The sequence below is a fragment of the Gadus macrocephalus genome, chromosome 11, assembly GCF_031168955.1.
Source record: "Gadus macrocephalus chromosome 11, ASM3116895v1".
In the NCBI taxonomy this organism is placed as follows: Eukaryota; Metazoa; Chordata; class Actinopteri; order Gadiformes; family Gadidae; genus Gadus; species Gadus macrocephalus.
Window position 1 is genome coordinate 8,734,573 of NC_082392.1, and position 14,606 is coordinate 8,749,178.

Sequence of the window (14,606 nt, forward strand, 5' to 3'; positions counted from 1 at the left end):
CACGGATTCGATTCGAATAAAGACAAACGCACACTTTACCCCACACGTTATTTTCAACAGATTTATGCATTAGTCATCCTATACATTTCAAAAATGTTAAACAAGTGTCATTATCTATCGGTTGTAAACTCTTATTCCACTTGTCATCAACAAAACAGTAATAAAAGATTGCATATCAACATAAAAATAATGATATAATGATATAATTTCATGAAATATGTTCCCGTCTGGAACTCTTCCTCTTCTTTTCACTTTTTCCTCACAGAGCCACTCTTCTTCTCCTCAGATTTCTGCTTTTTCACATCCTTCTTTCCCTTGGTGTTTTCATATACCTCCTCCTTGTTCCTGTCACAGAGGAAAGAAAAATACATGAATTATAATGTTCACTTCTGACGTGTTTCTGCTTGTGCGGGTGTGTGTGTCTGTCTGGTGTGTGTGTGTGTGTGTGTGTGTGTGTGTATGGGTTTGTGTGCATGTGCATGTGTGCGTGCGTGTGTGTGCGACGTGTGTGTGTGCGTGCGTGTGTGTGCGACGTGTGTGTGTGCGTGTGCGCGCGTGCGTGCGTGGGTGTGTGCGTAATATGTGTGGCCCAGCCTGTTTGATGGGATTCATCCCAGGCGCGTTATGATTTGCTACATCCAGAGCGCCTTGTGTGGAGGAGATTGTAGCGATCAATGAGCCGTGGCATTTACTTTCAACTCTTTAATTAAATAGATCCAGCCGAGGGGAGGCTGCGGTCGTGGGAGCTGGGAGCCCGGCCAACTGGGTCCGTTACCAACGACTACACACATAAATCCAACAGCAAGCATCAGACAGTGGCACCCGTTGGCGACAGAGCATCCCCACTCCCCTCGCTCCGTTTCACCCGCCAAGGACCCCGACAAGGGCAACAGATGTGACTCGGCGACAATGACCGGGGGAGGGAGAGAGAGATATGATGGGACATGTTTTGAAAGAAGAAGCGGTTCCAAATAGGTCAAATGTCAGAGGAGTGTTCCGGGTGTGTGAACCCCGCGTGCTGTTGCATCGGTGTGTTTTCTCCTTCGCTGGGAAGTGGGTGAGTGAGTCAGTGAACACATAGGGTCCCTTTATCTCGCGGTATTACCCCGGTAAGACGGACACAAAGATGTCCATTATTCTGGAAACAAAGGCCTGAAGATAATCAGAATACGGGGCTGGGGGGGCTGAGGGTTTGGGGGTACCACCAGGTTTGCCTGTAGTCCTATCGTATCCAAAGAGGATTAGAGTAAAACCTGCTGCACTTGTGCCTCAAAATTCCACAACATCCCATAAACCCGCTAGAACTCAAGTGCTGCTGCCATATGGGATCTCCTCCGCTAAACACACACTGGGCCCGCTGGAGGAGGGCTACGGGGGGGGGGGGGCACACGGAGGAGAGGCCTGCATGTGTGTGTGTGTGTGTGTGTGTGTGTGTGTGTCCTGGGAGACATGCAATTAATACATTCATTTTAATTTGCATTCTCTCTCTCTCTCTCTCTCTCTCTCTCTCTCTCTCTCTCTCTCTCTCTCTCTCCTACTCTTCCTCCCAAAAGCACACATTACATTGACTCACTTGGAGACCTTTCTACTTGCAGTCGGGTGTTTCATCAGTTGAAGGTTTCCATACTCTGTTTCGGTTTCCTAGGGAAGAGACAGAGAGAGAGAAAGAGAGCGAGAGGGAGAGCATTGAGTCAGGGTGGTAGTAGACTTTGCCCTCTAACGCTGCATGGTGTCGAGGTTTATCTTTCACAATGCTACCTTTGTCAACCTAACAGGTAGCAGACATGAATTGGCGAGATTTGAGGTTCATGATAACAATCAGAAGCCTGTTTGACACACATCGATTCAAATGACTATATCCTCAATACAATGGTAGCACTCATGCACTCAGATTAGATAGTTGAGGAGAATGAGCTTTCTAAGGGTTTCTTTACTTAAACTGAGATGACATCATCAAATTAAATCAAACAGCAACACTTTAACATAGTTCTGGGTGGAGGGGGGCAGATCTAGGGATTCTCTCTCTTTCTCTCAGCCCACCATGGAGGCCTTGCTCTGGGCGTTAAAGGCCTGTATGTGCTCTGAGACGGCCAGGTAGATGAACTTGTACTGGGCCTCGGTCTGCACCATGCCGGACCGCTGCTCCCTGACCATCTGGATGCACTTCTGGATGTCGATGTCACAGTCCACCCCTGGATCGGAGGACCGGAGGGGAACAAGGGGCAGGGACGCACCGTTAGCCATCAAGATTGAACAAACGCCAGTTCACAGATATGTGGTGTCGCCCTTCTCAGTCGGGGCTCTTAGGACGTAGCGGTTCAGTCTGTTTGATTTGATTCCTACCTTGGATGTCAATACTGTGGAGGATCATGTCTATCACCATGAAGGTACCCGTCCGACCTATCCCTGCACTGGACAGACACACAGGAAGGTTCAATCAGCTGAAAGGCAAGGGGATTCAAACAGAATGGAGTGGAGGTCGTCACGTTGAGCAGGGGGCGGGGGGCGGGACGGGGGGGGGGGCAGCAGCAAGGAACAGTGTTTCTTGTCATGGCTTCCTGCACATGACATGTACATCTTTACAAACTTAGAGATTAAAAAATTACATCCATAAACCACTTGGAAACACCCACAGCCTCTGTGTTAATGAAATCACATGGGGTGAAATTCCTATAGGATAACTGTGATCGTGTCCCCGTGTAAACCGACTTTCTGCTCAGCTGCAACTAAACCTAATCAGGTTGTGGAAAATGAAATACAATAATCTCTCTTCTACCGTCCATGATTCTATGATATCAAGCCCAATTGGGTTTATATACTGTGCCTCATAAACAACAAAATGAGTAACTCTGTACAATCTCCCTGGGCCCCTGTCCTCCCAACATCTGGAAAAGATGATATTCATCTTTCAAAAGAAACAGCGAAAAATGACCAATGAATCATTTAAGTCGTATTTCCTATCTGGGAACATCCATGCCGAGCATGTAAGCACTGCTCTCCCGTTATTAGAACCTCCAACCCAGCCTGGTATATGATATGATGTTGATTAGCTTAATGCTGTGAGCGTGTGCGTTGGGCTGGGCTGGGGAGGGCATTCAGACCTGCAGTGGATGACCATTGGTCCGGCGTCGGGCAACATCTCCTGTTTGGCGTTGACCTGAGCCAGGAAGCTGAGGACTCCGCCGGGCTCCTGGGGGACCCCGTGGTCGGGCCAGCTCAGGTACTGGTAGTGCCAGATACGGGTCTTCTTGGACTAGGGAACGGTTAATGGGTGGTGAGGCGATGCATGTTCACCAGCATGTGTGCAGCATTTGTATTCAAAATTCTGAGTGTGTCCGTTGGCTGGCCTGGGGTGGCACATTAAGGGTGCAAGTGTTGCTCTTCTCTATTATCTTTGTGGCAATGTAACAGAAAACATTTCCCCCAGGATCACGGAAGTTATTTGAATGTTAATCTGTAAATGGGTTACTCCGGGTGCCTAAAGCTGCCATGCAGGTAAAATAATGAATGAATTATTTTATCACTGTGGAGAATGTTTGCTACTTAAAGTTTGCATTCTCCCCCCGTGTCTGCAAAGCCCAGTGCTGTGGTCGGGGGCCCTGTGGAGTTCTGGACCAGGCCTGGGCCCCCCTACTCATCCGTCTGGATACACCACCGAAGCAAACATATGTTTATCCACCTCATCTCAGAATAGTGTACGTTTAACCACCTCATCTCAGAGTAGCGTACAGGCGTTGACATAAGGAAGGGTCTGAGGTTGTGTAGGTTTACGTTTAACCACCTCATCTCAGAGTAGTGTACAGGGGTTGAGATAAGGAAGGTTGTGTAGGTTTTGGTTTATCCACCTTATCTCAGAGTAGTGTAGAGGGGGTGAGTTAAGGAAAGGTCTGAAGGTTGTGTATGGTTTTTGTTTATCCACCTCATCTCAGAGTAGTGTACAGGGGGTGAGAAGAAGAAGGGTCTGAAGGTTGTGTAGGTTTTGTTACCTCGTTTAAAGGGGCCATCTCTAAAACTCTGACTTTGTAGTCGCTGGCGTCCGTCTCTGACAGGCAGGTCACCACATACGCCCCCACCTCCTTGTAAGCATCCACCGCCGGCCAGTAAGGAACACATTTATTCTGCGTGGTGTACAATACACATGAAACAATTAGTATTATTTTCTTTTAATTCATATCCTTCAATTATTATTTATAGATGTATAATTCCAGGTCAATTATGATACTATATATCAATATTATGTATCAATATTATATATATATATATATATATATTAGTGCTGTCAAGCGATTAAAATATTTAATCGTGATTAATCGCATTAATGCCATAGTTAACTCACGATTAATCGCAATTCTTTTTTCTATGCTAAATATCCCTTGATTTCTTTGTCCCATAAATTTTTCTCATTTTAATGCTCTTATCAACATGGAGAAGTACATCGGCTTGCCTTGCGCAAATGTTTTTTTATTGATAACAACATTAGCATATACTGATCAAAACAGGACGATAAAAAAAAAAAGCCTATAGTGCAATTGAACGATGAACCAACAAAGATACTGCCTTGAACATAGCAGTCAGGCTACTGCTTCTTTGTTTTGAGCCAAAGAAAAAAAAAGAATTTACGCCGTTAAAATTGGTTTGCGTTAACGCCGTTAATAACGCGTTTAACTGACAGCTCTAATATATATATATATATATATATATATATATATATATATATCAGTACTAATAGTGTTTTTGATTGTTTCTACTGACCCGTCCTTTCTCCACCTCCCTTGTTGTCATGACGATGACCCTTGTTTTCTCCTGCCACACCATCTGCCAGAAGTCGTTGACGGTTGACAAGAGGCACCCTTGGGTGGCAATGAAGACCTTGTCATTATCGGGCCTCAACGTGTCCTACACAGCATATTCAACGAAGAATGCAAACAAAAACAACAGATTAATAAACGCAAAGATACAAAAACCTGATGACGTTAATAACATCATTCATTAACGCAAACTATTGTAGGCAGGGCCATGACTGAAGGGTACTGGTTTCAATGCCCACTGTCCCTAGCCTAAATGTAGCAAGATTCCTTACTGAATTAACCGCAAGTTGCTTTAAATAAAAGCATCTAAATGACAAAATAGTAAATATCAATAGTAAAAGGCATGAGTTAAACTTTTTAATATGAATAAGGTCATGTTCGTTCTTATTTCCTTATGTCCCTTGTGATGTGGACTGCACACCAAGGACACACTCACTCTGACGTAGTTGGCGTTGATGTAGTCTGAGCCCACCACAGTGGGGTCTCCAGTCTCCAGAACAACCCGGGTGTCATTGACTTGTGTTGGAACAGGAAGGAGAGTAAACATAGAAGAGGAGAGAGAGAGAGAGAGAGAGAGAGAGAGAGAGAGAGAAGAGAGAGAGAGAGGAGAGAGAGAGAGAGAGAGAGAGAGAGGAGAGGGAGAGGGAGAGAGAGAGAGAGAGCGAGAGAGAGAAGAGAGGAGAGGGAGAGAGAGAGAGAGAGAGAGAGAGAGAGAGAGAGAGAGAGAGAGAGAGAGAGAGAGGAGAGAGAGAGAAAGGCAACACGTAAGCAACAGCACTCTACATGGGATTTTGTTAATACCCGTTAAACAGATTAGGATTGTTGAGAGTTCTTACAGGAACGAATGTTCTTGTATCGGTTTTTGCTCTTGTTCTCTGGCCTCTGGCCCTCCTCTCTGCTTTTCTTGACCTTTGCCTCAAGTTTTTGTAGAGCCTTTAGGGAAGAGGGTGGAGAGAGAGAGAGAGAGAGAGAGAGAGAGAGAGAGAGAGAGAGAGAGAGAGAGAGAGAGAGAGAGAGAGAGAGAGAGAGAGAGAGAGAGAGAGAGAGAGAGAGAGAGAGAATTATTGTGAGTATTTATAAGATGTTTTTGTTTTTAATTTGGTGATTTGTTTCTGGAATCATTTTATGTGCATTTTATGTTTTGTATTTTATTTTAAGATATTTGATTATATTTATTCATCCGTCTATATTTATTTATATTATTTACGTTATAGTGTTGTTCTCGTGTTTGGTGAACCAACATTCTTGTGTCACGCCAATAAAGGTAATTAATTTGAGAGTGGAGCAAACACCCGACCACACGATGGCAGTATACCTCTTCAATAACTGGCAAAAGCGAAGAAAAACACAAAATGACCTACATCGAACTCTTCCCAGAAGCCCGCCTTGCTCTTCTCCCCCGGATTCTCCTCTGGGTTCTTGGCCATCTGGTCCAGGAGCCTCACTCTGGTGTCGATGTCTGCTGCGTTCACCCGGGTGGTGTAGAACGGCTGGAGAGGGACGACACAGAGGGGGAGGGAAACAATAGGGAGGAGAGGGAGTAAGAGGGGAGGATATAACTGATGAAGGAATACATTTAAAACATTATACATTGTACGTGTAAAGTTGAATAAACGTATTCAACTTTACAATGCAATGTATGATAATTCAATTTACATTTACATACTTTTATGTAAATTAAATTTTTAGCCGTAAAATGTTTTAGTAATCTTTAAGAATGTGCATTTTTCAAGAATGTCTGAAAAGTCATGCACATTTCTTAAAATTAAATGAATTAACCTAATTTTGGCCTAGCCCCATATTAGTACCATATCATGTTACATATCCAGTATTGTAAATCTATGTGAACACGATGGACAGAGGCTGGCTGCTGGCCCAGCATAGCCCCTTTCATGATGTATGTGTGTGTCGGTGTTTCCCCTTCAGTGCTGAGCCACTGCGTCCTCACCTGCTTCAGGTGCACCCAGTGTCCGCTGATCTCCTCGATGCCCACTTTCTTGTAGTGCTCCACCAAGTCTGTCAGGCTGTCGTAGAAAGTGGTGTCGCCCACCGTGTACCGCTCGCTCTGGACACACACACACACACACACACACACACACACACACACACACACACACACACACACACACCAACACAGACATACATATACACATACATGAGCATGCACGCACACACACATAAACACACACAGACATTCACATACTGACTTGTGTATGCATGCAAACACATACAAACAAATAACACATGCAAACACTCATGTGCTTGAACCCTGAATCCTATTATACTATACAAATATCTATATCTATAGATATTCATGTTTATATATATGACTCTCTCCCTGTGCAGTGAGAGATAGCGTACACTGTGTTGAGTCCAAATAGAGAGTCCCCACAAGCCTGAGACAACGGGCCCCTGAGGGCCCTCCCCTCTGAGCCCTTCATTCTCATCGACCAAACAATGTGTACCGCTGAGAAGTTGCGCAGCGTTTGCTGTGAGGTGAACCACAGCTAAAAATAACCACCCTATGAAAACAAACCGACTGATGTGTCGTGCGTGAGTTCACTTCTTGCTATCGCAATAACACCTCTTCATCTCCACCATCATCTGACCAAGCAGCAGCAGAACCTGAAGGGGAATTGCTGTGCTGTGAATTGGGACATACATTTTACAAGAAGTCTACCTTTGCCTTTGTGTGGTCTCACAAACATTACCATTACTGAAAGATACAGGCTACTAATCAGTTGTTTCACCACTGGAAGCTGGTATGAGTGCCTCCGGCGTGGCTCACCGCCACCTGTACACATCAGCTGTAAGTTTCCATCCAGCTATACCGCTCCTCAGCGTTTACGAGGGCTTGCGTACATCCACAGTGATTCATCTCTGACCAGCAGGCGTTGCGTGAACAAATGAGGAAACAAGAGCGTTGTGTGTTTCCCAGCCGACGGGATGGGCTGTGCCCCTTCTGAAACGCCCTAGCGCTTGTTCAGTGGGCATGCACTCGGAGGAAGGGCGCCCACACGTACGCACACTTACACGGACATGCCCATGCATGTACGCAGACGTACCATCACACACACAGAGACACACACACACAATGCAGGCTCACACAAACACACAAAACTACACTGCATTAAACTGAACTTTGTACACACAAATACATGCATACATTTCTTTCACTCGATCGTTTTCGCAAATGTTTTTTACAAACCCACCCCCACACACACACACACACACACACACACACGCACACACACACACACACACACACACACACACACACACACACACACACACACACACACACACACAGCGGGTGGAAAGGCCCCTCACCTGGCATAGTATCTTGATGTGTGTGACTCGCCGGTCACCTTTCTTGGTCTTCTCGGCTGTGAGGACGGACAGAACAAAGTCCCCCGGCTTGGACAGGGATCCCCTCACCAGGTAGGTTCCCGGCTCCTCGCGCTTGCCCAGCATCTTCTCTGCGTTGGGGCCCGACAGGTGGCCATGGTACCACCTGGGTCAGAGGACAGATGGTGATGGTGTTATCCAGAGGGACGGAAAGTGAAGCCAGCCTCATGATAATCAGGAAGGAAGAGGCTTCTAGGCCTTTTGATCTGGACACCTACAGATATAGGGGCCTTGAGGAACGAACCCAGTGCCCTTAAGATGGCTCCCCACAGCCACTACAGTTTCCTTCTACACTGGTTTGGTTTTTCACCATGAAGCATGAACAGGTGCAAACCTTTGGTCGAGGGTTGGAGAAGTGTAGCTATAGCTTCACCATGTGTGTTACTGAGTGGGGATGGTTGCAATGTGAGCTACTGTGCTCCACTGAAGTACAATACTTACACCCTACATTAACTTCCTTCCAATGCATTTAGCTTCTCTATGATATGCGTAAGAATGTGATAAAGCATACATAAATTATTCTGCAAAACTTATTGGGGAGTAGGGTTAGAAAGCCAGGTACTAATTATTTGATTAACTGATTAATTGCATACACAGGCACAGACACTGACAAGCTCTGTAAAAGACAACATCAAAACAACAAACCCAACATCAAACATCTGAATTCATTCTTGACAGATGTTCCATGTGTGTTGATATTATTCTCATCAATATATTTATTCACTTAACATTGTAATTTAGTACTTTTGCACACTTTATCAACTAACAATATATTTAAAAGTTAGGGTAAGGGTTAGGGTTTGTGTGTGTGTGTGTGTGTGTGTGTGTGTGTGTGTGTGTGTGTGTGTGTGTGTGTGTGTGTGTGTGTGTGTGTGTGTGTGTGTGTGTGTGTGTGTGTGTGTGTGTGTGTGTGTGTGTGAGAGAAAGAGTGAGATAGAAAGAAAGAGACAGTAACTGAGAGCGCTATAGACAGAGACAGAGAGAGACAGACAGACAGAATGAGTGAATTTACACTTGTCCAGAGCAGTGCTGCCTCTGACTTAATTTTAGGCCCAGTTCTCGATTTCTTCTTCTGAACTTCCTGCTTTGTGGTCGGAAAATTTCTGGTGACAGATTTGGCTGAAGACAACAAAGTATTTATAGCTTGTGCTAACCCCATTCGACCAGCTTCTGCTGCAATGTCCCCATGCATTTTACAATTTCCTTATTGTATAGATTTACATTGCGCTGCACACTGAGTAAACACGTTGATTATTCTAAACTATAGGTGAAATGGCTGATAGGAAACATACTGCATTTACTGTTTATATTTCCCCCAAAATCCTTGAAAATTGTTACCATCAAAATATATATATATATATATTTTAACCAAAAATAACCAAAATATATATTTTTCCAAAATAACTCGGCCAACAACATCACATTTACGATGGGTTGATTAGAAAATATACTTTGAAAAAAAAACGAACCCAATAAGGTCTTCAAATTAAAATAATATAAGCTCTACAATAAATTCTCTTTTAACTTAGTTCATAGAGCATTGTAGTTCAGCATTGAACTAGCATTTACTGTTTATCTGTTTGGTCTTAAAGTGTATAAATCAAAATGTGTGCAGGTGTCCTTTCTCATGCATCCTGAAGTGTTATTCAAGGCTTTATGTTGCATGCAAGAGGTAGTGTTTAGGGAGGGGTGGTATCACATCTGTTATTCACCTAGTTGTCTGTGGGCTGCGATGAATCGCTGAATGAGGTGAGATGAAGACAGTTGATAAGATAACTAAAATCAAGCTGACAACACAATGGAGTTTTTTTAGAGAGGAAGGCAAAAAGCTCTGGTCACTTTTTTTGAAAAGTGTCAAAACACAAAGTTTCCAACCGCAGCAAGAAAGGGAAGTTAGCTAAAGAGCGAGAGAGAGAGAGAGAGAGAGAGAGAGAGAGAGAGAGAGAGAGAGAGAGAGAGAGAGAGAGAGAGAGAGAGAGAGAGAGAGAGAGAGAGAGAGAGAGAGAGAGAGAGAGAGAGATGTGGAGAGAGGAAGGGAGGTTTAACGTGTGTGTCTGAATTGATATTCATCTGCAGTCAAACACAAATACACACAAAAACAAAAACCAGCTATGACATAGACAATATGAAATTTTAAAGCAATTTGAATATTATCTGATCTAATGTTGCATTTTGAAGCATTTTGGATGACATTTCTTCAATATTATGGAGACAGTTTGACAGTTTGAGTTTTCACCAGGAACATGTTCTGAATGTCTGTCTGCCATCAGTCCTCCCACACGCGCTGGTGTGGGCTTCTTGCTTCCAAACCGATTGATTTCTCTTCGACATTAAGAATACATTCTTTCTACCACCCTCTTTAAACATTTTGTATATCAGTTGCCTACTCGTCTGGCTTTGGATGGGGCTCTTGATCCCAGGCCAGAGAATAGCTTCTACCACTCTGACAGCTTATGAACCGTCTGCACTGTGTGCACCGTAACCTTTTGCTTTTACCCTCTGATGTTCGATAGCGCGTTCAGTCACAGAAAAACCTTTTCTGAAACCGTTCAGACACAAAGTAAGAGAATGAGGGCATTCAAATATCACACTCTTTTATTGTCCTTTATTTCCTCCCAGACATGAACTATTTGGTTAAGGTGCGTGCTATACCTGCCCTTTTTGAACAAACAACTAAGCTCTGCAGATACCACTAAAAGCAACACAACGACACGGTACGGGTGAGTGTGAAGCCCAAACACGGAGGGGGGTATAGGGTGGGGGTACGGATGGGTCTGGGTGGGCTGGTGGGGGAGGGGGCTATAGGGTGGGGGTATGGATGGGTCTGGTTGGGGAGGACTGACCTCTCGGTGGTGGGGTCGGAGCTGTTCAGGGGGTACTTGATCTCGATGATCTGGCCGTCGCGGTCCTGCAGCGTGCCGCTGTCGTTGGTGTAGTAGTCCACCAGCTCCGACAGTGTGGCGAACTTCTCGCCGCCGTACAGGTCGTAGTAGTCGCCCGTGTTCTGGATGCGGATGTGGGTCACGTCGTCCTGGACCCTGTGGCAGCAGAGACACATCAGTCAGTACAAACAGTGAACGGTGATGGTGTTTGGATCATTTCCAGAACCCCACTTTGAGAATCGCTGGCCTATGGTACATGCTGTCTATTGCTATCCTAATATACAACAGGGTCAGTATTTTTGTATTGTATCTGTAGTATTTTTATATTGTTATTCATGTGTTTTTGGCAAGGGAGTATTTTTTTGAATTCAGCCCAGAAAAACCTAGAAAAAATGTTACATTCAAAATCGAATCCTATATAATTTTTTAACAAAGAGTAAGCATGAAGGCAACAAAATCACATTACGATTTGTTAATAAGAAAATATTCTTTGGAAAAAAAACTAAACCAATAAGGTCTTCAAATTAAAATAATATATGTTCTAAAATATGTTCTCTGGGAACTTAGTTGAACTTTTAAATTGTATGATGCCCGATCTGATATTACATACATTTGTTTGTCTAAGAAAATAGGAAGTTGAAGTGACAATTTGGTACATAGAAGAGTGTAATGATTGACCTTCATTTCATCCCAAATCATTGAACATTGCAGTGCAGTGACTTCTATAAAACAAACCGTATTCAAACACTACTACAATTACTTTTTGAAAATGTTGCTTTCATGTTTTTGGTGGAGGGAAGCAAACCAGCGTAGTGCGTGGGTTTAGTGCTGGCCGTACCTGACAGAGAGGGAGAAGTCCCCCACGTTCTTCTTGCTGGGCCGGGCCAGGAAGCTGCCGTGGATGCCCCGGGACTTGAGCAGCGCCTCGGCCTCCAGGCCTGTGACGCCTCTGTGGAACCACCTGGGAGCACGCACAACACACCTTCACCCTCAACAAATCTCAAACCCCTGCTCCCACAAATACACACCTTGGATTATTTGTTCTTACAAATATAATTGAATTATGTATAATATTTACAAGCTCATGCACAAAGCGGCCCGCCTACTACTAACGGCATGGACAAAGTGGTTCTGACCGTGTCGGAGTTACCGGAAGGAGACATTTTGTACATTTAATTTTAACACTGATCTGGGTCAATGCCTTTCATGTACCAGGGCATGGGCTGTAGACCTACCTTCGCTAGTTTAGTCTGTTGTGCCCTGGCGCATCAAGAGAGCAAACCCATAATCACAGTTATGTGACACCTGAGTAGGTGCTACGAATAATCCTCTGTGAAATTTCTAATAAGACGGACACATTTTACATTTTAGGCAGAGTGTGTAGGACCGGAAAGTAGGGTGATGTTAGTGATTGGTCAGGCATCTGATTAACGCCATCGGTCAATTAGTTGTGAGGTCACTCCTAATTGTAGATATCTACCCTTAATAACATTCAGTTTTGCGTATAGTCTGGTTTATATCCAGGTAATCTACAGATTACCTGGAAAATATTTTGTAATCACTTTGAATATTCACGTTGACTGCCAACAACACTAAAACAAATAGGATACAGCCTGATTCCTGCAACAGTAACTGTTATTGTCCGACAACTTTTTATATTTTCTTAGTATTTTATATGTTGTATGAACTTCAATGATAACCCTGAATGATGTGACTATAATAATGAGTAACTATAAATAACACTAGATACATCATACACATCGTACCCAAGTCCCAATGGTACAACATTTAATCAGGCTATTATTTGGTATAGAGTAGAGATTGAAAATAAGTTAAACTGGGTAGTTTATTTATATTAATATGGACTCCATATTTATCTAAAACAATTTTAATGAGTGCATGTCAACAGTCAAGTGGCTCCATTCAGTCAGCATGAGGCTCTATAATAATATCTATAATTGCAATAAAAATAGAGTATTCAGGATTAAATACAATTTCTGAATTTCAACTTTTACCAAAGGGACTCAAAGATGGTCCAATTGAGAAATTATACATTTAACAAAGATACACAACCACACACAAACACACACTAACACACAGACACACACAAACACACAACTGTTGAAAGTATGAAAACTATGAAAGCTATAGTGAAAGAAATGGAAAGAGGAAAAGAAAGGAAAGAGAGAAGTTGACATCCAACCTTTCGCAAAAGCCAGCAGTGGTTGGCTAACTGAACATTGTTTGGTCAACAAATCTACTCACCGAACCATGGTGTTTATGCTCTTCTGCTGGGTCCAATAAGAGAGGAGAATAAAATTGTTGAATTGTATGGATTTGTAAAACATCCACTCGTTCTCACACACGCACACACACACACACACACACACACACACACACACAGGTACACTCCCATCTTTTCTTACCTCTGACCTAAAACAGGTGAGCACTATTTGGATTCCTCTTATATTGATTGACTTAAATAAGACAAAAGAATAAGTAACTAAACTCTACCATGCACTGGGGTCAACAGACCTCACTTCAAACCACCCGCACCAATCCAACCAACTACCTTCTCGCTCTCCCTCCCTTATTCTCTCCCTCTCTCCCTCCTTCTCTCTCTATCTCCCTCTCTCTCCCTCTTGCTCTCCAACATGCCTTCTTCTCTCCTATGTTGTTCTCTCCTTAAAGGAAATCAGGTAAACACTTACTGTTCTCTGCCGGACTCTGAAGCAAAGTGACACTTGTCAAGAGAGATAGGCCGTGTATATGTCTCGCCCCTCTGCTTTATCCCCACCCCTTTCAGCTGCTTCTGTGCTCACTCCTTCCTTCAGGTTGCTCCTTCACAAAACAGTGAAAGCAAGACAGACAAGTACAAAAATAGCTGACGGAATTCCTCCACCAGATCGGTCTGTTTTGACGCGCAATTAATAGTCCATAGTCCAAAATAAAGTCGCTTTAAAATTATGCTTTCAAATAAAATAAAAGATCAAGGCTCTCTCTCTCTCACTGAGCTGCACTTTGTGGCCACTGAACAGCCAATGATAATGTGCTTCTTCAAATCTAAAGGGGAGAAAGAGATGGACAGGAAATTCTGACAGTTGGAGAAAAAAAGGAAGCATATGTTTGTTCAAAAAAAAACAAATAGATAGCATTCGCAATCTGTGTGGCGTGGGTTTATCATGCAAACCCAGGTCACATGTTCTGCCTCGTATATTATAAATACTTTCTTCTTTAAGGTACCTGTTTTTGCTTTCCGTTTCTCACCTCTGAGGGTGCAGATATGTTATGCGTGTGTGTAGGTGTGTTGGTGTGCATGTGTGTTTGTACTTGCATACAATAGACAGAGGCAGGCACGGCATACTTCCTTATTCTCGTAGCGCAAGCGTCCCCATCTCTGAACAGAGCTCTTCTTGCTCTCAGCTGGTGAATCATTTGCAAATGGAAGCGCTGCTCATTATACAAATGCTAGCCACCGGATCATCTGCTGATAGCCAATCACACACAT

The 14,606-nt window shown here is 43.6% G+C and overlaps 1 protein-coding gene across 5 annotated transcripts; it reads right to left on the minus strand.

Annotated features, from left to right (window-relative positions):
• Window positions 1-47: 47 nt before the first annotated feature.
• On the minus strand, window positions 48-14,552 carry ptpn6 (protein tyrosine phosphatase non-receptor type 6). Of its 5 annotated transcripts, none has more exons than XM_060065077.1 (16): window positions 14,463-14,552; window positions 13,364-13,386; window positions 11,937-12,059; window positions 11,060-11,254; window positions 8,139-8,322; window positions 6,757-6,873; window positions 6,170-6,298; window positions 5,645-5,741; window positions 5,245-5,324; window positions 4,753-4,896; window positions 3,987-4,118; window positions 3,102-3,253; window positions 2,344-2,411; window positions 2,041-2,192; window positions 1,574-1,641; window positions 48-345 (listed from the first exon to the last, which is right to left on the minus strand). In XM_060065077.1, exons 2-16 carry the CDS (start codon window positions 13,369-13,371, stop codon window positions 249-251), a joined length of 1,746 nt encoding a protein of 581 aa, XP_059921060.1. In that variant the 5' UTR covers window positions 13,372-13,386; window positions 14,463-14,552; the 3' UTR covers window positions 48-248. The 5 variants fall into 5 exon arrangements, with proteins under 5 accessions (XP_059921060.1, XP_059921055.1, XP_059921058.1 ...); XM_060065072.1 differs by lacking the exon at window positions 14,463-14,552 and adding an exon at window positions 13,810-14,057; XM_060065075.1 differs by lacking the exon at window positions 14,463-14,552 and adding an exon at window positions 13,810-14,057 and having other exon boundaries at window positions 13,364-13,389.
• Between the last annotated feature and the right edge of the window lie 54 nt (window positions 14,553-14,606).

Coding starts and splice junctions, on each gene's coding strand:
- ptpn6 (XM_060065077.1), bottom strand. Junction 5,742..6,169: donor GCTTCTGGGAAGAGTTCGAT/GTAGGTCATTTT, acceptor TCTTCCCTAAAG/GCTCTACAAAAACTTGAGGC. Junction 346..1,573: donor GCAAGTAGAAAGGTCTCCAA/GTGAGTCAATGT, acceptor CCTCTGTGACAG/GAACAAGGAGGAGGTATATG.